Source organism: Brachionichthys hirsutus, unplaced genomic scaffold (assembly GCF_040956055.1).
Source record: "Brachionichthys hirsutus isolate HB-005 unplaced genomic scaffold, CSIRO-AGI_Bhir_v1 contig_180, whole genome shotgun sequence".
Lineage (NCBI taxonomy): Eukaryota > Metazoa > Chordata > Actinopteri > Lophiiformes > Brachionichthyidae > Brachionichthys > Brachionichthys hirsutus.
The window spans coordinates 116,321-142,888 of record NW_027180417.1 but is presented as its reverse complement, the minus strand read 5'-3'; the positions used below and the strand labels follow the sequence as shown (position 1 = coordinate 142,888).

The 26,568-nt window shown below is 40.0% G+C and overlaps 1 protein-coding gene across 1 annotated transcript in view; it reads right to left on the bottom strand.

Moving 5' to 3' along the window:
• The window catches only part of LOC137914784 (CUB and sushi domain-containing protein 1-like), a 116,356-nt gene that overhangs the window by 4,123 nt on the left and 85,665 nt on the right, over positions 1 to 26,568 (bottom strand). Inside the window, 18 exon segments of the mRNA XM_068758279.1 lie at positions 852 to 1,013; positions 2,195 to 2,374; positions 2,585 to 2,696; positions 3,508 to 3,581; positions 4,979 to 5,085; positions 5,207 to 5,273; positions 5,398 to 5,571; positions 11,057 to 11,242; positions 12,152 to 12,328; positions 16,597 to 16,782; positions 18,311 to 18,487; positions 19,496 to 19,684; positions 20,838 to 21,011; positions 21,100 to 21,273; positions 22,165 to 22,338; positions 22,532 to 22,729; positions 24,295 to 24,480; positions 24,896 to 25,084. Coding sequence (XP_068614380.1) covers positions 852 to 1,013; positions 2,195 to 2,374; positions 2,585 to 2,696; positions 3,508 to 3,581; positions 4,979 to 5,085; positions 5,207 to 5,273; positions 5,398 to 5,571; positions 11,057 to 11,242; positions 12,152 to 12,328; positions 16,597 to 16,782; positions 18,311 to 18,487; positions 19,496 to 19,684; positions 20,838 to 21,011; positions 21,100 to 21,273; positions 22,165 to 22,338; positions 22,532 to 22,729; positions 24,295 to 24,480; positions 24,896 to 25,084 — 2,886 coding nt within the window.

Sequence of the window (26,568 nt, the reverse complement as noted above, 5' to 3'; positions counted from 1 at the left end):
GAATTATCATACTCTATTTACTTCACTCGGCACTCGACACATTACTGGGGGGGAAAAGTGACATTTACCCTTCAGCTAGATGTCTCCACTTGATTTAGTATAGAGCCAGCACAGAGACTGTTGCTGTTTAATATGACAGGCCCATGTAAAAGAAATATAACACATTCAAAATGAAATCATTTTATATGCTGAGAGCCCTTTTCTCTCCCGCCCACAGAAGATTATTCATAAACCCAGGATCAGGCTGAACTATTGATTGCAAGCTGTCAAACCATACATGAGTGTCAGTGGGAGAGGCACCGAGTTGCTGAAATGACACACTTTTGGAGGTTTTCACAGCTGTGTATTTTATTTTGTGAACCTGCCTGTCTAGGATATACTTCCATCTATCTACAATACATACAGTACCGGTATGTAATTAAAAAAAAACCAGATCAGGATCTGCAGAGCTGATGCTGCTGAAGTGATGCCATGGCCCTGCAGACTGGTGTGGCTGCTCTGCAGTTGCACCGGTGTAAAGGAAAAGTCTTGCCAGGCAGTTTATAGTTCCCACTGCTACCCTCGCATGTTGCATTATTTAACATATTAATGTCCTATAATTCCTCTTCTCTGTGCGCTCCGAAGCTCTTGCACATCACAATTATTTTGTTCTACCTCTCAGGGTGTGTGAGTTTATATTTTCATTGAGCGTTTTAGTTGCGATTTCTAGAATCGCACCACTTTCCACAGAGGTAGCAGCAAAGCCTGAGTAAGCATAAATGAGAGCTGGTTATGACCAGACATGAAAGGAATGTAGTTTCTATTTCAAGCTAACAACAACAACAATATCCATTTTCTTCTTTTTTTTTTACCTGACAGTCTTATTGACACTCCGCTGGTGTCCAGTAATATGACGTTAACTCTGCCACTGGTACCATTGAATCCAGTGACCGTAAATGTGGTGGCCTGTCTCTTCCCTAGATACTCGTAGAAACCGCTCCACTCCGAGCTGGGAGAGAACACATCCACTGGAACTGTACCGGAACCACAAACACAAACGCAGGAAGTTATTCAAAGCTTATTTGACATTTAGTTCAACAAAAGATTAAAACCGCTGCCTCGAAGCACGAACAGCAAGACCCAGCGATTCAGTTTGAAGGGACCAGCTGTCGTCATCCTGTCACTGTGTTTTCAGTCTTTCCCAGTCACAATCCCTTTATTAAACTCTGAGGAGAAAATGGTCAGGATTATGACTGGCCTTTTGTGTTTGCCAAGAAAAAGACAAAATGTATTTACCTGTTGAGACATTTCTTGTGGTCTTTAAATCCCACATGTAAAGCTGTGACTTAGACAAAACTAATCAGCTTCAGTATTCGTGTACAATATTGCAAAAACATGCTCTTTTTCTGCAGTCTTAGTCTCTCCTCACTGGCTCCATGGAGATGAAAAATATCGATTATCAAATCCTACTTCACACTTACGGTGTTGCCCCTGAATATTTCCTCCTGTAAACCTCAAATAAGACTGCAGAAGACTTTTTAGTCAGCACCCATGAAACCCATAAACCAAACATAGCCAGTGCTGTTTGGAAAATACTTACATTTAAAACATTCCTCATTAGAACATAGTATGATTAACCGGATTTGAAGAAAACACGTGGCTTAAGTACTAATGTGTGTATAGCAGTCTTTTCTTCATACCTCGGATTTTGTTCTTCTGGACGTCGGACTCTCCTCTGCCTTTGGGATTGATTTTCACTCCAACTAAAACAGAAAATAGCACTAACTTCAGCGAAGTTAATTATGCCTGTTGACAATGTATTTGGTACAGACAAGGTGGAAATAGACGGCATATTTAATGTGACAGGAATGAGAGCGAATCTGTGCATCATGGTATTGCAAAGAAATCAAAGAGTGCTGGAACCTAACCCAGCTGGCTATGGGCGAGAGGCGGGGTACACTTCGGGTGCGTCACCAGCGCATCGCGGGGCCACACAGTAACAGACAACCATTCAAGCACACACTCCTACACTATGGACAATTTGGAATAATCAGTTCGCCTAATTTGCATGTTTTTGGAGGTGGGAGGAAACCGGAGAACCTGGAGGAAACCCACGCAGACACGGGGAGAACATACAAACTCCAGACAGATAGGATTTTACATAAACATCCAGACATTATGCAAGCAGTGCACTTTCAAGACAGGATCTTAATACCTTTACAGAGCGGGGCTTTGCCCGACCATCTCCCATCACTCTTGCAGATTCTGTGCTCTGATCCCCCAGCAAGATAGAAACCATCTTGACAGGTGTAGATTAGTGTATATCCTAAAGTGGGCAGCTCCATAGATTGAACATCCACATTAGCCGGGGTCTCTGGCTGTCTGCAAGAATGGGCTGAGTAACAGGGAAGAGGGGGAAACAATAAATAATACAAGCTTAACACTGACAGGTTTATTTCCTTATACAAAACCAAATACGACATTACGAAAACTACAATATTAATAGCTTAATCCTTATGAGTGACACATAGATGAACACAATCTATGGTAAGAACAAATTAAATTAGTACACAGAGCAGTAATAAGAGGCAAAGTTATTTCTTACCAATGCATTCAGGTTGGGTTCCGCTCCAGGTAAGGTTTTCTAGGCAAGTTCTTGAGGTGGAACCAAGAATGTGGTAGCTCTTTCGGCACTTGAAGGAAATCTTACTGCCAACCTATATTATGTAAGTGTACAAAAAAAGGGTATCGTTTCTTAATACCTGCAACATCACCAGCATGAGGTAAAATAAAATGAAATACAATTATTTTACTGTCAAAACTTGAGTCATTGGTGACTCTTTAAATCTAATTAAACAATGATAAATGGGTATTTTTTCTCTCACTGAATCTCTTTGTCTAGACAATAGACCTGCTTGATGTGGGCGGTAATGACTACTTTTCTTATTAGCGATGCCAGGGGATATATGAGACAGACAATTTATAATACCCAATCATACCTCCACAAATTGAAGGATTTGCTTGTTTGCTTAAATTCCATTTAAGATTGCACAGCCAATACACTCCATCAACATGTCTTCAACTGGGCTCAAGATAGCTCAGTCACTGATACAAAAGAAAATGCAGATTATTTTTGCCACCTGCAAAGTTTGTGTTTAGAAACGTGACTTTTGAGTTTCCAATTTGAACTGAATCCCAATTTTATGATGCTTCATTGAAGGACTTTGCAACTTAGCTCTTTTACAACATTGGATGATATAAACCAGCAAAGTCCTTGGGGTATCTTTTTTTTTTTTAAATGGTCAACTAAAACCCTTCTCAATGTATTTCTTACAGCTATTCAACAACTGGAGATGTTAAGCAGTGATACCTCACAAATTCACTAGAAAATCTGAAGGTTGACCTTTATTCAAAGTGTCTTTAAATGTATAAATGGGAAGATTAACTTTAGGTTTCAGCTTTATCGGAAAATGTATAATTTGAACAATTGTACAGCTGATTTATCAAGTACACGGACACGTTTCTGACCTGAAAACCTTGGGCCATGACTGGAATGCCATAAGCTGGTGTTCCTGGATCACGACAACTGTTGAAAGCTGGGTCTATGTGTACACACAAACACACAAAACCATAGGTTCTCCATTCTTATTAATCATTCTGCAAATCAGAAAAGCATTTTTGTGCTTAAATCATAGCTGTAAAAATATTTTTAACAGACTGCCAGCTACAGTACCGGCACATTGTATTATCAAGTTTTACATAAGTATTATTACCTCTGCCAAGAAGGTTATGTTATTGATGGCGTTTGTCTTTGTCTATCTGTCTGTCTGCTTGTTTGTTTGTTAGCAGGATTACAAAAAAACAGTTGGATAGCGCTTGACAAAAAAACAATCTGAAGATGGTCCATGGTCTACACTTAGATCCCATTAAATTTTCAGAGCGATCCGGATACCCGTCTGGAAAAAGAAAATCTGGATTTTTACATTTACTTAATGGGAAAATGGGATGGAGGCTTTTTCTAAAAATCACATCTGGTAAAATATGCATTCAATTCACTCACCAACAATCACAGTCATAAACAGAGACCCACAAACAAGGCTAAATGTAATCGATGAAAACTAATGATGTGTGTGACTGACTGATTACACTAAACAGGAGTGACTTTGAAATACAATGGTTTATCAAACACAATGAACATTGGAATAAAATCAACAAAACCTTTTGATACATCACTGCATTTCACAGTCACAGCAGAGTCTGGTGTAATCAGTCAGTCGCTATACACAGTATGCCAAGTACAAATTCTGCAAAAGTGCTGAACAAGTACTTGAATAAATGTTTACTTTCTCCCTCAGCAAGAACTTATCAGTCTTAAAATAAAATAAAAAAAAGGCTACCATCATAAATCAGCAGTTATAAAGGGTAGAAGGGTAAAATAAGTCATCCAATAGTTGTCAGGGTATATAAGGGACCGTGGAAACATTATGCTTCTATGTATGACAGATAATAGTCATTGAAAATAGAGGATATGATTCTTTGATGGCCAAGGTGTTGCTCCGAGGCTGCCTTCCACTTCAGCTCTGACACAGTGATTTAGCTTTTTCCCTATGCAATTACATAACTTGCTCCAAAATAAGCTTCAGGCTTACAGAGCAGTCAGCACAAAAAGCTAAATTTCACTATAAAAAAAATGAAAATGCTGGGCTAATTTCCAAGATAGAATCTTTATAGAAACTACTGTAGATGGGCAGTCTGACAAGACTTAAAAATAAATACAGAAATGACTGGATCTGAACCTTGATCCATGACTCACATGTAAGCTTGTCCCTCTGCATGAAATGTCATGGATTTCGTATGTTTAGATATTCTGTTAACTAACAATACAATCAAAGCTAGGTGTAACTGCTTACATTACATTTTAAAAACTAAAATAGACAATTTCAGCGTGTTTGAGGACAAAATGTGTTTGTTGGTCATGTGTTGCTAGTCTCTAAGTTACCTATGCAGGCGGGTTGTTGGCCACTCCAGGCTCCATCAGCTTGGCAGACTCTGGAGACAGATCCCACCAACAAGTAGGGGGCGTGACAGTAGAACCGGACCTCGGACCTGCGTAAGGAGAGAAATACCGTTGTACTTAGTAAAATAGACAAAAAGTGTCCGGGGCATATTAAAGCCACATTATCAGTCACAGAACGGCAGTGTCGAAGTCAGAAAATGCTACACTGACCGATAGGAAAAGATGCTCCCCTCTCTGTATCCTCCCCCAGGAGAACCAGGATCGCCACACAGAACAGCTTCAAAGAGACAACAGACACAGTTGGAACCTTGCATGAACAACTGCTGAATAAGAAACAGTGATATGGATCATGTCAAGTTGCTTAGCAGCCGTTCCAAGTCAGTGTAGGCCAGCCAACTTACGCAGACACTGCGGCACGTCTCCCGTCCACGCCCCATTCCCTTCACACGTTAACACAGCGGGGATGGATAATTGATAACCATGGAAACAGCTGTAACTAACGCTCGATCCCCACGAATGGTCGGTTCCTTCCACTTTCCCATTATGCACTTGAGGAGGAGGTCCACACTGGATCACTGAAACACAAAGAAGTAAAAGATCACATCCCGTATTGATATCACATTATGTTAATCCCCACATCTGAGCGGAATAGAGGTTCCCTGGTTTAAGATCCTGTCTGGGATTCTGCTCTGGCCACTGAATGCAAGTTCTAACTAATGGGCAAAATAATATTGCTGCTGCCAATTTTGTGAAACATTAACATTAACAGTTTTGTGAAAAATGTATATTTACTAGTCTAGTTCTTAAGTACATTTTTGACATGCTTGAACTTTCCATTTCCTGCTATTTATATTTCCGCACAAAGAAAATAATATGTTTGAAAACTGAAATTGCTGAAAATAAAAATGTATTCCTTTGGGGGGAAATTCACATGCTACGAGCAGATAAAGTTTATAAAGCAGGTGAAATGATCTCAACCTGTACTTGCTCAAACAGTAGAACAATGCAAACATTACTTTATCAATATTCACAATCCAATAATATAACATGTATAATGCTGAAATGGACATGTCTGAATAATGACAAAGTAGATTTTGTTACTGGCATTAGTACCACTTTAAAGTAATGTTTTCAATAAATTCCAAGCAGTAAAACACAAACACAGAGTAAAAAAAAAGTATGTAAATAAATCCGTAATTATAGTGGCATGTTTTATTTTATTTTCTCTTTTGCTAAAATCAGCAATTTTATCTTCAGTGGAGAGAAATACATCAGCTCCAAATAACACGATGAGATCTTAGCCACTCAAAGTGAACAATAAAAAAAACAGTTAACGCACATCCCTGGTGTATTTATGCAGTCCCAAGATGTGGAAGATACGAAACAGTGTTTTAAAAAAGAACCTTTCTGAAGCACAAAGAGCAAAAACGAAGAATTAACCCGACCTCTTTAAGTCCTTGTTTAACTTGGATGTCTCAGAACCTACACAACCTTTCTGAAATTTGCCAAAGACTTTGTGTTCAGTAAGTACCAGAGAAAATAAAGGAAATCTAATGAGGCCAACCATTGAGCCGCACCCTGCCCTCCTCCCTCTAATCTCTGATGTCCTCATGATGGATGATTTACATTTACACTTGAAACTCACTGTTGGAGAGAGTTATGTAATACCAACTCACAAAAATACAAATCTTAGAAAACTTTATTTAATAAATGCTATTTTGCATAACATATGCAGAAAAAGATTAAATGCATGCATTTGCTTTCAAAAATCATCCCTCATATACAGAAATATTTCTGTGATAATATGTCAGGATATTGTGTATATATACCTGATGATGTCACCAGCTTCCAAATATGCAGGGATGAATAAAAATATACAATTCAGGGATGCACAGGACAAATGCACTCACCTGTTTGTGTTGGAAGTGTGTTGTGTGAGCATGTGTTATCTGTGCATACAATATACTGTTCATGATAAACATCTGTGTATGTTCAGCATTAGCGTGCGTGATCCTAAGTATGTGAGTTAATTACAACCATCTGCACGCTTTCAAATGTTCTAATAAAGTCAGTGTAATTCTGTTCTAACCAGGAAACAGATGGTTTCACGCTCAATTCACTTTGCTACGATGATATACAGTTCACACAGGCAGAGAGAGATAGCGAGAGAGAGAGAGAGAGAGAGAGAGAGAGAGAGAGCGAGGCTTAGATGCAGTTGACCCAATCAGTAACACGAGAATCAAAGTAACTTGAAATCTGCTATTTTAAAATAATGTATTGCTATTATTGTGTACATATTTGATATTGTGGTCATTAATGTCTATTTTTTGACAAACTGTTTGATTACTATGACTGTAGTAGATAAAGCTGCCATCTGTGTGGATACACTCCTATCATTTCTACCTGTGCGTCCGCTGTGATAGGCAGTAAATTGATCTATAAAGGTATTTCTCCTTCAGTGGATTAAAAGCAATACTATTCTTTATTGACATATATTGACTGCATGACAGCAACATCAGCTATAAATGTGCAAACTGCTGTTTACTGATAAATAATCGTAAAGATATCTAAGCGACAGCTTGGGAACACGTCCATAAATAATTCGTCTGGATTAAGTTCAGAAACGGCAACTTTATATCCAGTTACAAAATGGAAATGAATGGTTGTGTTCCTGTTGTTTTTTATACTGGGCTCTTACGTGGCAGCGTGTTGAGAGCACTGAGGCTCCACAGTACACGGCAACAGTCCAACATATGGTTGACATGTTAGCCAAGCTTCATGGGGAAAAAAAAGAGATGCTTTAGAGTTATGCTCCAAACAAAAATATGTTAACAAACAGATGAACAGACAGACGGACATTACATGCTAGGGGGGGGGGGGGGGGGTAACAATACTATAAATACACCCCCGAATGGAAATCCTCCTTTTCTCAATGCGACTTCTCTCTCTGTAATTTGTTTTGCCTGTTGCTAATCCTATTAAAACAACACAGCACATAAACTATAGGCCTATATGTCCGACAGTATTTTTTGTAGTGTAGTGTAGTGTGGACAGGGACAGCAGCTTGTGATCAAACTTCACACGACTAATAATGGACAACAACAATCTTATTGACTCAAGAAGTTCATCTTCCAGAACAATATGTCTGCTGGTCTCTAATGCTCAAAGCAATGTGTTCTTTGGTCTGTAATTGGTTTCTGAACTCATCTTTTCTTTGTGTCTCTCCTCTGTTGTGAATAGATGCGCCTCCATCATCATCTCTTTCTGCTTCACCTCCACTCCTCACTCACCACATGATCTTTTGACACTTTTCCCTTTGCTCAAACTTTCCTGTTTTCTCTCACATCCCCATAATCCACACTGTGCCCCCCTGCCTCCTTTCTGTCATCCTGCCCTTTTCTCCTCCCTCCCTTTCTTTTTCCTCCCTCCTGCCACAGTTCTAGACTTCTGTTTTTTTTGTTTTTCACTGCTTAACCTCTTTTCGCATCATTGCTGCTTCTCCATTCCTTGTTTTAGTATTTTAGGCATAGCCCTCTTTGCGCTATACACCTAGTCAACACATTTCATGGGCTTAATCCCTTTTCTCACTGTGTGTTTACCGCTTTGGGGGCAGGTATTGATTTGCCTCTCTCCCATCAGTTGCTTCCTGTCTCTCATTCGCTGTTGCATCTCTTACTCATTGTAGCCCCACATGGCTAATCGCATTCTTTCTCCCTTGTTTATTCAACCACTTGGCCTCATTTTCCACCTCCCATTTTTCATTTCTTAATCTCTGCCTCATTTTTCTGTCATTTTTCTCACCTCTGTTGTCTAACTTTCTCTCACTACTTAATTTGTTAATTGCCCTTACTTCATCCCTTCTTCCTCCTTTCCTTCCTCCACTCTGTCCGCTATACACCCCCTCTTCATCGCTTCGCTTGCTCAATTTCTCCTTCCTCACTTGATTCATTTCGCCAGTCAAGCTATATTCAAATGTCTTACAACTTTTCTCTCGACATTTCCGTGTGTCTGTGGGAAAATGGTGATGTTCCTCAACAGGATGAACTGAAGAATTGTGAATTCTTTGAAGTGGGAGCCAAAGCGATGGGAAGAGAACCGTAGAACTGAACAGAAATACAACAGCAAAATAACCTAAACCATAGAACAAAATGGGAGCAAAGACGGGAGGAACAGAGCAACAGAACACTTAACAGAATTTTTCCTATTTATCCCCCTCTCGTATTCCTCTCTTCCCTTTATTCCTCTCTCCTTGTAATGATCACTTTAAATTTAAGGCCTCATGCAGTTTCATTCCCTATCACCTAGAGTATCTTTTACTTCTTGGTTTTTGCCACTCTCTGCATCTTCCTCTGGTTCTTGCACAGTAGCCCCTCTCCCTGCTTTCTAAGTTTTTCATCTCGGTTCAAAGCCTCTGCAACTGCTGGAGACGGCAGGATATTTCCTCTTTGTGGGAAGAAACAGCGGGGATGATCTCGGGAAACATTCCCCTCTGCTATTGGTGGGTATCACAGTATAAAACGCTAAATATGCGCTGTTGTAAAAGTGTGATTCATTTATTTTAAGACGTTTTTTTTTTTTTTTTCTACTTCGTTTTTTTTCCAGGAAAGAGGCCATTATTTTACACTCTGTTACTGTAATGAGCAAAGTTAATCTTCCCTTAGCCCCTTTCTAATGAACTGTAAAAGTCAAAATATTCTCATTAAATATGGCAGCTCACATTAATATGCTGATTTTCATATTTAAAATGTGACATGTTTCGTGATATTCAGATTACAAGTGTACAGATATATTAGAATAATGGATCATTCATTAGTTAGATCATTTCAACAACGGTTTTTACACTTCAAATTCATGTTTTATAGAGCATTCAATATGTTGGTTTGTAGTTTGTAGCAAAAATAATCTGCAAATTTACATATACATTCATTTAAAGTGTAGTCATTAATTATGGGATATCAACTAATGAATTGTTCGCATGCATTGCATCAGTGTTCATAACAATGCCTACTCCTAGTTATTTGCATTTATGTCATTTGAACGTTGACGTAATTCTACGTAAGACACTGAATCCCAAATGTCTCCAGTGGTGTAAAAGGTGAACAAATTAGTATGTAGTCATTTCCAATGTTCAATGTCAATAATGTTTTTCCAAAGTGTTCCTGAACCAAGTAACGTTGATCTAATAATATAAGTAGTGAACCATGTTTGCCAAATGACATGAGAAGACACATGCACGGTAAAGCGCTTCATCCGTCTACTGCACCTGTCTGAATTAAGTGGGCAACACCACATACGTTTTCTCCATTCGTAGCAGTTGCTGTGCAGCTTCTCCCAGTCCTGGTGCACACAGTGACTGCTAAATATGCGTATGGGGTTGCCAACTTCCACTGGTAGAAATAAAGAGCATCTGCAGATGGCTGTTTTGTTGAATCATGTTGTGAATTAAACCTGACTATCGCCAAATCTGGCGTTTATGAGTGTTTCCAGATTGCCTGCAGTACCAATATCTCTGCAACTGCTCATTCTGCAGACGCAAGATGTCCAAATTTCAGATCAGTGAACCAAGTGCATCATACAAAAGCATCCAATTTAAAAAGCATAACAATCGCCTGCCCTGAGCAGCAAACAAAAATCCGCATTAATCAACCGTGCAATGACGGCTCATTCAAAGTTGATCATTCGCAGCTTAACAACCTTTTCAAATTGAATCGGAGAGAAATAAAAACGTTTTGTTGCTTACTCAAAATTACTGGATCAACACTGGATAGCTTGGATCACTGACGAAAGCTAAATGTATGAGTTTATACAGAGTGTAAGTGGTAAAAACATTATGTGTATGTCTATACCAAGAAGTCTATTTAAACAAGGGACTGGAATATTGGGACACACTCTCTGGGCAAAGATTGTGTGGCTTTGTTGCTCAGTTTGTGGAACTTGGGTTCCTTCCCCGGTCATTAAATACAACTGAGCTGGAAAAGATCTAATTTACTGTCTATGCCCAAAGCCTCTTTGAGACATGCTAATGCTAAACATGTTATATATGTTGCCAGCTTCTCATACCTTTGCAGCTGGGCTTGGTTTGATTCCAGGTTCCATCTTTAGTGCAGCGCAGAATGTTGCGTCCAGCTCCAGGTGTCTCCATCAGATGACCAGGGTTACAGTGGTAGGTCACCGTGTTGTTGTAGTTGTACTCCCTTCCAAAATAGATCCCGTTGGCGATTGGCCCAGGGTCTCCACAGCTGATCACTGAAGGAGACGATAGAACATTTACAAGGTCATGTGTTGTGGGAGATCTGGAAATATCTTTAAAAAAACACAATTGAATAAACACTGAGGGGGGGGGGGGGGGGTTAAATAAAATGTACGGTAATGATGTTGCAGAGAACAAAGGAACTTGATATTTGGTTCTTTTTCTGGATGCATAAGTATCTGCATCGCTTCGATATGTTGTCTCCATAGTAAGATTGTTGATAATCTTTGGACGTATGAATATGTAGGCCCATGGACCCCACAAATAATAAACACCAGGAACATCTCCACCACTGTATAGGAGAAGCATCAGAGAAGCACCAGAGTAAATCAATATTAAAGCAAGTAACTCTTTTTCTCCACGTCAAGAAAGGAGTATGTCGTGTATAGCTGTCAGGTGAAACCTTACAGTAGTAGGGTAATGCACCTGGGCTGCAAACGTCATCTTTATACTGAAATAATAACACGCATGCTTTCAAACATATTTCTACTGACACATGCCTTCCTCTTTACCTCATCCTCCTACTCCCCTTGGCCCGAGACTGCCTCCCCTGAAGCACATCCCTGCTTCATCTCTCACTTTTCCTCACACCTTTAAGTCGGTTAAAAGAATAACAAATAAATAAATAAAAATCTCAGACACAATAAGTTCACCCTTGTACAGCAGCGTGTTGCTCCGTCCACGCACAATTTATACTTCTTTACCGAAACCCCCCACCCCTAAAAATCCTCTCTGCACGCACCAGCACGGCTGGTACTTGCTGTGTTTCTTGAAACAAATGAAACTTGTTCAGTATGTGGTATTTTTTTTTTCATAATAAAGACCCCCCCCCCCACACACACACACGCACACACTAATAACACAGGTAACTGTAACACAAGCAGAGATGCTAAAACCTAGCCTACCAGTGCAGTCTGGGGGCTGTCCTGTCCATGTCCCATTTGTGGTGCAGTGTCTGGTGGTTAGGCCTGATGTTTTGAAACCTTCCCAGCATGCATATGCCACAGAGCTGCCAAAGGTAATGCCATCGCTGAAGACGATCCTGCTGTGTGCTGGCGTGCCCGGGTTACCACAGGATACAGCTGAGGAAAGGAAATATTAAGCAGCGGTGATTAATCATAGCAATAACATTGGTGCGGGCGACGCTGCCCTGCTGTCACTCAGGCCTGATCAGATGTCGGCTGCAATAATTAGATTATCACCACAGTCAGCTGGAAACTAAATATATCCTCGAGGCAGCGAGGCTGATTAATGACTAAAGGCTGTTGGAGTGGTTCTCAGCAATACACAGCAGATGCACAATATTTCAGGTGTGTTAAAGGCTGGGAGGTGGCTGGTATTACATTTCCAATACCTCTTATTCTTGCCAAAGTGCCACTGAGCAAAGCAGTGAGTAGTTAACTGCTCTAAGGATAAGCTCCTGTTGTCTTCTGTCCAAAAGCTAGACTCCTTGTTTGAAAATACGCACGGTGGCACTGTTTCAAATCAAATCATTCTGGTAAGCCGTCAGCAGCGCAGTGGTGCAGAGTGCAAGTCTCTTGCCTCACAGCAGGACTGTTCTGGGTTCAAATCCACATACAGATCTGTGACTTGTCTGTGTTTGTAGTTTCTTTCCGCATGTGCATGGGTTCCCTCTGGGTTCTCTGGCCCCTAACACCGAAAATATTCAGTCGAGTTAAGGTGGTACCTCCAAGTTTAGTTCAGCCCATCTCACGCCCAGTTAGCTGGGGTAGGCTCCATAGGACAGATGTTTTGTGTGTGAAAGAGAATACTCAAAATAAGTATCATCATCATCATCATAATAATAATAATAACAGTAGTTCTCATATTGTTAGATACTTTAATGAATTCTGTAAATGAAGGGTGACAAATATTGAGACTGAAAAAAGGACAAAAAGAGACATAATGAGTGGTAGTATAGTAGCACTTTGTGTCAATATGTGCTTCTATTTGTGTGTGCCCATGCATGCGTGTGTAAGTGGACGTTTGTGTGTGCGTGTGTGTGCGTGAGACTGAGTGATAGAGATAGATGTAGAGGTTGTGTGAATGAAACATGCAAATGGACTGAAATGCCAGAAGTAGCTGAACATGAATGGGCCAATCAGTGAATTACAGGATTGTAGGTTTAAGTGGACAATCATCATCAGCCGAGTGGAAACTGTATTTGACGATGTGAATGAGCAGACTTAAAACCGGAAAATGTCCTGATGTGCCCTTGTGTGTGTGTGTGTGTGTGTGTGTCTGGATCTGCATTACTTAGCTCATCTGAATCAGCTGTCTTTCAGCAGCAGGTAAAAGTTGCCGTGGCGATGCATACTCTGGTTTAGATGGTGAACAATGTATAGTCTAACCTTTGAGTAAATCAGGAAAATGCCCGTGGGAATGACCTCATTGTGAACATGCTGAGACACTGGATAGATATAATTCGAACATTTCAATGGAATAGTTATGAACATGAAGTGAACAATGATTCTAGGATTTCGAACACTTCATGAAATAACACTTTCAGATTTATTTCTGCCTCCATTCTATTCCGACAAAGATGTCAACCACGCCAACATCTATTCTATGAAATCCTCAAAAGGGCATGCAACTTAATCTCATATTGTGAAAAGAGTGTGAATTATGTGAAGAAGCTGAATTAATAAGAGAAAGTTGAAGAGTTTGTGAACGTTCTAAAGTTTAACTTTAGTTTCTAGCTACCCAATTATAATTTGGTACTTGGGGACAATGTCCTTCCTGAGGTATATCAGGAAGTACAAGGTCATAGTGATGCCTATGTAGGGTTAACGACCAGAACATATTAACACACAATGATTTAAATCTGTATTTCACAATGAATACAGTCTAATTATAGTTTCCCTTTTGTTCTTGTGGGTTAAAAAGCAGTAGCTGAATAAATCAAGTAGGATTTTCATTTGGTTTGTATTTTCTTTCAGGTAGAATATAGGAAAAAAAAGCAGGGAGGATACATGAATGCAGATCGGGTGAGGATACTGTCTCGATGAACTATTGATTCTTTAATCTTTATTTTGAAATCAAGAATCCAAAAAGAGGTCTAACACTGTAAATTTAAAAAAACAAAATGGGTATGCAATGATAAGTAAATCACCACGCTTGAAATGACATTTTACATTGTTCCAAATTTTTTAGAAAAAGGGTTGTGGAACATTGCTCAGTCGAGTACCAAGCAAGGCCCTCTAAATTAAATTAAACACCAATTCATATTCCAGGAAGACGCGTGCCTGATCAAGATGGTAAAAAAAACCCTCTCCTTTATCCTGAATACCTCCAGTATTCAATGGTTCCCTCTCAACATGCCCCACTCTCACCACGTTTCATGAAAGCCTGTAAAGATATTTATTCATATTTGATAAAAGTGCCAGAAAATGACTTATCTTGCAATGTTAAAGGAAGTAAAAAAGAAATGCGTGGATCCAACCCTGAATCCAGGTCCACTATAAAAATTCTGAAGATCTTCTTCATTACATGCCCAACCTCATGCTTCATGGAAACCTCTTGGGTTTTGCAGGCACCGGATCTACTAAATGTAAATGATTCTGTGCCCTGCCCTCCCTCCATATTTCATGGATATCTGTCACATAGCTTTTGTGTAATTCTGCTAAAAGCCAGTGAAACAAACAAACAGATGCCATTGAAAACATGAGCTCCTTGGTGGAGGTAATTAGCAACCAGCCAAGCACTCTTCCCTAATAACGTCGCAACAGCAGACAGCCTGTTCATACAAATGCGTATTGCCAGGATGTGAAGGGAGAATGAGAAAGAGGGAAAAGCGTGCGTTTCTGTATGTGTGCTTCTGATTTAGAGACGTCTTTATGCATTATGAATCAACATTTATCAGTTATAAGCTCAATGAACAGCAGCTCTCACAAACCATTTGTGCTGCAAAAACTGACACTGTCACACCCAACAAGACGACACACCCATGCAAAATACAATGCTATTCGCTGGTAGACATCTTCAACTACACTCTAGAGACGACTACAGCTGGACAACTGTTAAATGCCACTGCAGTTTGGAGTTATTTGTCTCAGTAGTTGTCAATTTAGAGAGGGTTGTCTTTGTAAATAGTTTTTTTATGAGAGAACATCTGGGAACATTGACCGCTGGCGTGAAAGAAAAGTGCATTGTGGATTTGAAAACCAATTTCTCAGAAGTTTCAGTCAGTTTATCAAATCGGCATTACCGGTAGTTTTGTAATTAACTGCATCTTGGTATGGGACGAGTGATGCAATGATTCACGTGTATTCATTTATGTCAAACAAATGGACTGCTGATTTTTCTCACTTGAGCTGGTGTGACTTCAAGCATTTCAATATTCAAGTGCTTGCTGATTATACTGAAACTGTGACTCACTCTTTCTCCTCCTTTTCACTCTAATTCCTAAATGAGTCTAAAATCTGTGTCAGAGCGCAATGGAGTTAATGTCAGAAGAGTGTTATTCAACCCAACACACATAGTGGTGTCGTGTAGAAAACTCTTTATTTATTACCACAGCAATCTGGAATGCCCAGTTCAGTCAGTTAGAAGTGATACACTTAAGTGCTTCGTATCTGGGCCAGACAAGATATTAACACTACACAGATGTATACAATAACAGTCTTCAAACTTCTGCTTTCATAGTCCTGTGAATTAGAATTTTGAAGCTTGCTTAGGTCACCGCTTACAGAAAAAAGATCATTTTAATATGACATTTTTTTGTTTTGCAAATTATACGTTTTGGAATGCAAATGACAATTCAGCTGAAATGGATGTACAACAAATATAAGGGTGCCTTTATACTGCTAATGAATATGAAACATAATGTGTAGAATAATGTTTGTTGTGGGATTTAATGCATGGTCTGAATACATTAGTCGCCTGATGCCATTGCAGTACCTAAAGAGCTTACGCTGCTCAACTTGAGGGTCGATTTATTTTTGCATAACATCATGAATCATTAACTCCGTATGGCACACATGCATGATGTGTTCATGTGACATTTGCAGTAGGTTTTACTGCAAGTTTATTTTTTACAAAGACATTTTAGAATCTGTTTTGGTACTCCAATGAGACAAGGGCGACTTGGTATCAGAATGCTTAATGCTAAAACAGACAATTGAGCATATGCTTTGCTGTCAAAACCAAGCCCATCAAAAGTAAGCAGCTGTCTCTTACAATAAAACAGGTTTAATGAAAGGCACATATAAATAGAGTAGTGCACACAACGGCCCTGTAAATATCTATTTAGACTCAAGGAGAAATTCACTCCTTTGGTGTCGAATAGTACAGAACCAAGGAATAGGATGGTGTGAGTTGCAATTTTAAAATCACTACCCTGCTTCCCCACCTTGACACACGGGCTGCGTGCCGCTCCAGGTGCCGTTGTGAAGGCAGCTCCTCTCAGCTGAGCCAATCAGACTATAGCCCGCCTCGCAGCTGAAGCGGAGCAGGCTCTTGGTTTTAAAATCTTCCCCTCCTAGGCGGGTACCATGGGGAGGCATTCCTGGGTCTCCACAGCTTCCTGGACTTAGACCTAGAGTTAGAAACGAGACTTTTAGCTGATGGTGGAAATTCACATTCATTCATGGTAATTCATGACAATGTATTTGAATAAACTGCACTTCTGATTAGGGCATGGAGATGTTTATACTTCTCATCCAACTGGCTGATAGAGAGTCCGGTTATCTTCTTGGATGAGAGGTGAAATATATTCAGACCCTAATCAGAAGTGCATGCATCTTTATTGATGCATGCTTTGTATTTAGGCAAAAAAAAATTGTTGACAAAAAAATAAATATTTAAGTGCTGAGTATTAATTCCAGCAGTTGGGATTTGAGCATTTAAAGGGTTCTGCTTCAAACGCTGCATTTTGCATCTCAATGAGGCCTTCAGCTGCAGGATGGATTCTGCCCTGCTAAGTGTTCTGAGGCCAGCAGAGCAAGCTTACTCCTTTTCAGCTCTTAAAACAGTCGATCAATTATAGTGTTGTGGGACCTATGCAAGCTTAACATAGAGACAGGCCATATGTTATACAGTACAGATAATAGTTGAGATAACATTGTCTCTATTTTAAAATTGGTTGAACAGGTTTTGTGACACCTCTTATCATACAATAATGATAATAATAGCTTGGATTTATATAGCGACTCAAAGCGCTTGTATCGTGATTCATTAGCTCCACAGTCACACAGATGGTGGTTCGCTTCATCTGCAGCAACATTTGCCCCGTGGCGGCGTGATGGAAACGTGGCTGCCAGTCAGTGCCAATGTCCTCTCCAACCACCACCACACTCTGAACATATTCAATCAGTGTGAGAGACACTGGAGGCAATGTGGGTGAAGTGTTTCGCCCAAGGACACAATGGCAGATAATGACTCTACCTCTTGAGCCACAAGCCCCCTCACAAGGTTTGATCACACATTGGCTTTGTAGTCTGAAGTGTGGGTAAGACAATTCACAGAGAAACCAACTCCTTTCATCATACAAAACCCAAATGACCAGTTACTTGTTAAAGTAACTAGTCGTATTTAAACACATTTTGAACATGTTACAAGGTAAAGCATGAAAGTGTAATTACCAAGATGTTTGTCTTTGTCTATGTTTGTCTGTCTGTTAGAAGGATTACAGAAAGGGATTACAGAAAAACTACTGAATTGATTTTGATGAAACACAATCTGAAGCTGGGTCTTGGTTTAATTTAGAATTCATTCAATTTTGAGAGCGATCTTGTAACATATGCATTCAATTCACTCACCAAAAATCACAGTCATAGTGGAGTCACTATCAGGCAAGTGACTTCTGATCCAGATTGAGGTCAGGAAAAAATATGACATTTTAACATTGAAAACCTGATTCATGGATTCAAAAATCAGTTAAAAATACAACTCCGATTCACTTTTACTTTTCATGGTCGGTATAAATAAACAGTGTAAATCTAATTAGGAGGGGAATGAGCGGCTTGGCGGAGGTTTACGCTCTTCTAGTTAATTTAAAGTCCAATCTGTGTGGTTTAACTAGAATGAAACCTCTAGGTTTGCTTTACTGAGCAGTGTGTCTTTACCAGTGCAGTAGGGTGGCGCCCCACTCCACGTGCCATCCACCTGACAGTGACGAGTGGCGTTGCCCACCAGCACCCCTCCAGGCAGGCAGGAATACTGCAGCACTGAACCGAACGTCCAGCTGTGGGTTCCTGACACAACTGCATTAGGAGGTACACTGGGGTCACCACAGGAAATCGCTGTGAGAGAGAGAGAGGGCAAGAAATTAGAGAGAGAGAGAGAGAGAGAGAGAGAGAGAGAGAGAGAGAGAGTTTTTGTCTGCATCGGTGTCAAAGCGCGCACACACACATGGAAAAGGGAAAGAAAGAAGAATCTACAATTCTACATCACGAGTAGATCAAGGTATCTATTTGCAGTTTTACAATATCAAATATACTGCTTTGCTTCGACTTGCTCTATGGCAAACTAGAGTCATGCCAGTAACTCTTATTTTTATTGAGTTTAATTGAATTGCCTGGGAGCAAGTGTGAAACAATAACTCATCTCAAATTAAATTATCTTTCACTAAGTTTTATCCCCCTCTCTCCTGTGTGGTGAACGAGTTGAAATTGCTCCACAATGTCAAAGCAACTGGGATCAAGGGGGAAAAAAAATATCTACCGGTACTTCTTTTTATTTTTTCAATTTTTGAAAAATCAATGTTTCTGCAGGCCACAGATATGAAACTGCTCTCGATTTTCTATTTTTGCTGACAGACTGTTCCTCTGACAGCCCCCCTCTACTCCCAAATAATATTACTTCATCCTCTATTTGCGAATCAGTCATCACCTCTTTCCCTCCAATTTTCCGATAAGACCTTATGTCTGGAATGTAATGTATGTTGCACAGCCACTGGCATCTCTCCGGCATCTGCCTCCTATCTCCCTCCATCTGATCTCATCTCCCTCTCAACGCTACCGCTCTGTTACGCTGTTGTCACCCCGTTTGCTCTCTTTCCAGATTAATCTGCATTTCTATCAGACATACTCTTGCTTCATAATACTTCCGATTTCCTATTTTCTACCTTTATCTCTCTTCTGTTCTTACATTTTCTCATTGCTATTTCTTTTGTCCAAAACTCAAAAAAGCTACAACCTTATCAGCGCATCACATTTTTCATTACAGGGCTATGAATATCAATTCATTGCTTGCTCTGTCTCATTCCACTCCTAAAATTGTATCAATACGTATTTTTTTCCCATTTATACCCAAGCAGTGAGGGATCAGTCGGTCCCAGCGGCCGTCATGCTGACATGTGAGAAGCGCGGAACCCAGCAGGAAGAAGCCCCGTTTGCAGTGGATTGCCACAGTCACACCGTAGCTAAAGACTTCTGGGTAACGTATGCCAGACTGGCGCACCCCATTCTCCACGAGGCCGGGGTCGGAACAGTTCACCACTGCAGAGGAGAGAGGGAGGAGCTATTTTGAGCATTGTGGGTAGTTTGAAGGCAGTAAACAGAGATCTTTATTGTTCCACTCAAAACACAGATGCAAAATTATGGATAATAAAAATAGTGCACTCTGAAATAATAGAGGGTGATTTTGAACATACAGTAGATGTTGTGTGTTGATGAGTTAGCTAGCAAACACCTGGACCTTGCCTGACCGGTATGTAGTCAGGCAAGACAAGCTTGGCTCAGAGATGAGGATGCCCCTGCCGTGCAGAGTCCATGGCACTTTGGGTAATGACATCATATCCTGTGTTTGTAAAACTGTTAAAATGTTTCAGATGTTTGTTGTTTTGTGTTGGTCTTCTCTGAACTGGTCTTTTCCCAAACCCTCCTCTGTTTTCTTGAGTTCTCTACTCTGGTATTTTTTAACTCTGCTCTACTCCATGGGGGACATGGGTCCTTGTGTGTGCCTGCCTGTTTGGCACCCTAGGGGGAACAAAGAAGATTTCAGAGTCGAAGCTGACAGCTGCTGCCAGGATGAGAGCGAGCGAGAGAGAAGGCAGGAAAGCGAGAGAGAGATCAATCCCTTCAACGGAAAAACCTTGTGAGCAACTTTGTTTATCCATCTGCTCTAATGACCGCAAAAAATGCCGGTGTGTACGTGTGTGTGTGTGTGTGTGTGTGTGTGGTTGTGTGTTCAAAGGTGTGGGTGAGTGGAAAAACAGAACTGCACATCACTGATTTGACTGAGAAATATTTAAGCAGAATAAAAGTCTATAATCAAAAATGCACAACTTTAAAAGAAGTGAACCTTTTGCATTAATTTATGGCCATTTTAATGAAATCTTTTTTTTTTTAGCCGATAGCCCAAGTTACAATCCATCAGATGTGGTTGCTAATGCAAATCGTCATCTGGATCCACAACCTCACAGCACTACTAGTTCAGTCATTGAAGCCAGAACAACTACCTTAACTCAGGAAAGGTATTTGAAAGGGAAAACAAAAGTGACGGCGCAAAGTTTTCCTGTTTTTAACATGATATATAAAAGAGGAATGAAATATAATTTTTTCTTCCGGTATACTCTGATGTGTGGGGTTGATTTATTTATTTACAGAGACATAGGTAAGTGGGTCTGTGGTAATACTCCATGTTCATGACCTTTGCAGACAGGCAGGGGGCTGCTCCACTGTCCGTTGAGTCGACAGTGAGCGCGGGCATTTCCACTTAGGACATAACCCCGGTTACAGGTGAAGTTGACAACATCATTGAGGTTGAACTCGCTGCCATTGGTGCGCCCATTGCCTGGGTTGCCAGGGTGACCACAGGTAATAGCTGAGGGAGCAGAGAGAAGTATGATGAGAAACAGGAGGTGTGGAGACAATGTAATGCACCGATTTGTGTGGTATCAATAAACACTTACGGACACAGACAGGAGTTGTTCCAGACCATCGGTGGTCTTGTTGACAGATTCTGACTGATGTGCCGATTAGGCGATATCCCAGCATGCACTGGTACACCACTGTATCTCGGTAACTAGAGCCATCTCCACTGATGTGTCCATTGACAATAGGATCTGGAGAGTCACAGTGACCAGCTATAGGGAAGAAAAAGAATAATGCTGTGTAGATAAACAGCTTAAGTTCACTTTACCCATCTTTCTACTTTGAAGTATTCAATTTATTCAATTTAAATATTTAATCTAGTTAATTGTCCTTACAGCGAGGCTGCCGAATGATGTGCACGAGCCGTCTAAATATCATCGAAGTATCTACTTCTACTACTAATAGGATAATTAAAATGATTTTTTTTTAATGATAAATAAACTCAAGAGTTTAGAAGTAATCTGAAAAATGACATTTGGATTATAAAACACATTAATAAAACTGGCATTTAAATGGAGATTTGGTGACTATAACTCAACCCTGACTGTTAACATCAGAGTCTTAGAATAATAACGTGAACGTCTGCACACCTTGCAGCGCTGGTATGAATTCATCACTCAAGGTTTTGTTCAGGCATGCAACTAAGGATGAATAACTGGAGGGACATTGTGAATGTGAAATCGGTATTAATCATTTCTGGTCAGTGCTTCATGGAGGTCTACTTTGCATCCTTGTATGTATATATAACGCTTTAAGTAATGAAACGTCTCAGCAGTAGATTTAATTTCAGTTATGATGGCAGACCCACAGTTCATCGCACCTGTTGCTGTTTGAATCTCAAGAGCATGACTTGCTCCGCATGTATTCACAATCGATACAATGTTCTAATTACCATGAACATTCACAACATTCTTAGCGCAGGCTCTACATCACTGCATGTCTTTAATGCAACATGAGCCCACCATATATGCCTTTTCCTTCTGACTTCAATGAGTCCAACCACACATCACACATGTAAGGTGCTTTCATATTAATCACACTTTCTTTATCCCAAATTGGAGGACAAAACCAAAACACAGCCAGTCAAATCTAATGGGCCTTACCTAGACACCTCGTCTCCGTCCCGCTCCACAACCCATTAGCACCGCACTCTCTGACGTGTGAGCCCACCAGCGTGTAACCATGGTTACACATGAATATTGCCGTGGCTCCGAATGCCGTCAGCATCCCCAGTTTGGTTCCAAACGGTGGAACAGGCAGCTCTCCACAGGAGATGACTGAATGATAAAACAAGTCTGATAATGTCGCTAGTTTTGCCAAGTTTTTTTTTAAATTACGTGTTATAACTCAATTTAAAATGAAAAAGCCAAAATACAATCCAAAGTAAAAAAGCTTGTCTGTGTTGACTCGTATAAAACTACAAATCATGATGTCACTCATGATATTGTTCATGCTTGTGTCAGCACTTACTCTTGCATGTAGCATGGTCATCTGATCCCCCCCAAGTGCCGTTGGCAAGGCAGCGAAGAGTCCGATGACCCACACCCAAGTAGTACCCTGTTGAGCATCCCAGCATCACCATAGAACCAAATTCTCCCAGCCTACCAGAGAGTAGATGGTAGGTCATGTAATCTGACAAGGTGCCCTCAATGCTGGGACAGTGGATTGCTGGAAAATGAAAGTGAAATCAAGTTGTAGTTTTAATAAATCATTCACTTAAAGTTTTCAAAGTAACCTAACTTTTGGATAACATATGAGATTAGTCAACGCATGATGAAAGTAAATGCCAACTCGTCTTTATAATCTATAAATCATGAATTGCAAATGAATAACACTCTTACGTTTGCAGTTTGGTAGCAATGTTACGTATTCAAGAACCTTTTTATTTTACGTTTTATTAGACAAAGAAATGTTCGAGGGCCCGGCTGCTAACAACACCGCTCACTCACAAACAACTCTCTACAGTATCAGAAAAAAGTCTAGACAGTCAGAAATCTGTGAATCCAAAAAACAAGATTAAACTTGAAATGCCACTTTCCACTTGGGGGTGCGAGCTGCCATCCCATTGTGCTGTGCAGCGACCCCCCCCCCCCCGGCTTGTGTCTCACCATCAGTGGGAAAGAAGCAGAGGCCATGCCAGGAGGAGCATTTGCTGATTTTATGTGACTTCTTGATTTTTATGTCAGCATATTTCTGAATATGTTTCATGTTTAGAACCTGATTTAAAGTTATTTAAAGTAAGTATTAACACTATTTATTACTCACAGTATGACTGTAATGTCCTGTTAGCAGTCGAACCTTACAGTCAGTCATTTAACACTTGCACATTGTTGTTTTTGCTAACGCTAGAAGTTAAATTATCCCCATTCATTCAGCCTGTTCGAAACGGGTGTCGTGCATTTTTATTCTGTCCACGTATGTCTGGTGTAATTCAATTTGAACAAAGAAAGGATTGTAGAGAATAGAGTAGTTGCTGTCCTGTTTGCAATGTCGATGTGAAAGAGGCCACTGAGAGACATCACTGGAATGATTGGGGCTAGAACAATGGGGGCATATACAGTGTAACAGCGATAGCAAAAATCATGTTGAAATGTTATTACTGACAAGAATAAAAATAAAAGAAGCATATAAAGAGAAGAAAGAATTGTACTAAGAAACTATTGAATGAATAGCCCAACAACCCATCTTGGAAATTCATTATAATCACCAGGTCGATTTACAATTTATTTTAAAATATATTCTATTTTGTCTGCTACTGTTCTCTCTGTCTTTCTACCTCTGTCTCTGTCTGTCTCTGTCTATCTCTGTCTCTCGCTCTCTCTTAACCAGTCCACTATGAGTCTTAGGTTCTGTTCAAGGTTTCTGCCTGTTAAAGGGAAATTTCTCCTTGCCTCCATCGCCAAAGTGCTTGCTCATGTGGGACAAGTTGGGTTCTATCTTTCCCTGCAGGTGTTTCCTTTTGCATCTGTAAAGTTCCTTACTCTTATGATTTGGCACTATATATATTTCTTTTCTTAATTGAATTGCTATTGTAATTATCACCTTCCTCAACAGGTTGGGTTTGCTAAATTGCTGCAGGGAGGCTAAGAAAACCAAGAAAACTCCTCTTAGTCCATTGAGGAAGACTGACATGCCCACATAAAAGTTAATTAAAGCAACCAGTCAATGAAGCTTGAGTAAAGATTCTCACTTCTTACTACTGAATTCCCTGAAGTTATGGCAAAATTACTTACGAAGGCATCTGGTGGCAGAGGCAGCATTACTCCAGCTCCCATCTTCCAAGCAAACTGCTGTCATTGGAAAACCAGGGTCAAGGTGGTAACCATGATCACAGTGATAGGCGACCTGGCTGCCAACAGTGTACTGGTTAGCATGGAAACTTCCATTCCCCACGGACTGTGCAACTCCACATGAGATAGCTGCAACACCAAAAAGAGAGAATAATTCTTTAATATTTTATTTCTTTATTTACTATTACATGTTCCTGCAGGGACAACACAAAAGAAAACAATCTTTAGAATTAACTTGCATTCGATTGACATCTTTTTTTCTGGGTAGGAAGACACAAACAACAACCACAGAACAGCAAACAAACTGCATGAAACAGCACAATACGTACAATTCCATCATAGTAATATAATTATAATTAAATATCAATGTGATAAAAGCAATAAATACAAACCTAGCATTGGTCAGACACCATCACAGTAAAATAAGAATTAGACCACTTATTCGTTTTTAGATAGTACATTGCTTCCCGTCTTTAAGAGGGATTTTTAAGACTTGCTAGCTTTTAACCATTTTAAAGATATAGAAATTCTTTAAAGTCTTTACCTTGACAAAATGGTGATGGTGAATCCCACTGGAAAAGCCCATTAAGGTGTATCCTGCACGTGGCATTGCTTGATCCTACCAATCGGTATCCACGGTTACAATAGAACTGAAGTCTGCTACCTGGACGTAGCTTGGTCTGGTTGACAACGCCCCCATTCAGTGGAGGATCATTAATGCTACAGTAGACAGCTGAGACAAAAAGACAGAGAGGACAATCAATGAAATAAAAATTTCCTTGACCAAAAGTGAACTAGAAAATAGACAGATGGTGGATTAGACAGATAATCTGGTCACCTAAGGTGCAAGATGGATTAAACAGTCATGATGTAAGATGCTATGCTAACTGGGCTGTAGTCATTTAGGGAAGATAAAGGCCAGAATGTTAATGTAAGACAAAGTTTGCCGAGTTGAATAAAGCTTAAATTGCACTGCTTTGGCACTGGAACCAGACAGGATGTCTACCTCTGCAAGGGAACCTCTGCACTGACTAAGGCATGAAATGTCCTGCAGAATCCTACATATATGGTCTGTGCAGGCATCTAACATAGGATAGGTTGGGGTTATTTTAGTAAAGAAAAGTTAACATGAAAGCTTTTAGCATCGATGCTCCCATTACCAGATATTCTGGATTAAAGACTGCCTCATTTATTTAAGATAAGATCTGCATCCCTCCTGGCATCACAGCTAGCGAGTGCTGAGTTTATTCAACATAGAATGATTCATAAACTTGTGAACTAGTTACATATACAAAAGGAATACCAGTAGCAATAAAAAAAAAGTTATTCTAAAACCTTTTCAAGAATTGCAATGTTTTTTGTATTATTGGCCTATCTGTAAAGGCATAACTGCTACAGAGCAGCAGAACAGACAGCAATGGGCAAATTGGCTCTGCCTCCACTGTCTGACAGATTCAAAGGTCCACCTGGTCTCTGATTCTCACCCTTCGGTGTCATTCTGAAGCGTTGGCTCTCTGACTCCAGTCGGGACAGCAGACACACACCATAATTTTCATTTTCACACATGAACCTTTTGTTTCACAAAGTATCTCATGCCTCCCTCTCACCAATGAGTCATATGGCCTCCATCTGATCCCAGCTATTCCATCTGCACCACTTGTTTTATATTTTACAGCTCTTCTCTATAACGGGATCGTATTTGATCTGTGGTTGCAGAAATATTCAATATGGGAGCAGAAACTGAGTTCTTTAGTTCCTCACTACAGTATGTTAACGTTATTTATAAAGAGACATGGACTTGTCTTGGATTTTATCCCAGGGCCACACTATTAGAGGATCTGCACTGGCGATGACACTGGAACTGTATGGGTCTAAAAAGCTTGGCAATTTACATCTGCATACAGTAAACGTAACTAGTTTGCAAATGAAAGGAAAACAGATGCTGCATTTATCACAAATGAAACAGTTGAAGAGAGAAATTTGTATCATAAACAGTGTATGAAATGTTCCAAATGCGACTAAATAAATGGGAAACTAAATACAATTTTTTTGTGATTTGAAATCATTTGTGTCATTCTGCAGAGATCAGTGACTGAAAAGCTCATCCAGCAGTGACACCATAATGGACAATGCAGAGGCAAATAATGACATACACTATTTATTGGCGCAATTTTTCTGCACACTGATATTGTTGCATGCATATATATTAACACACAC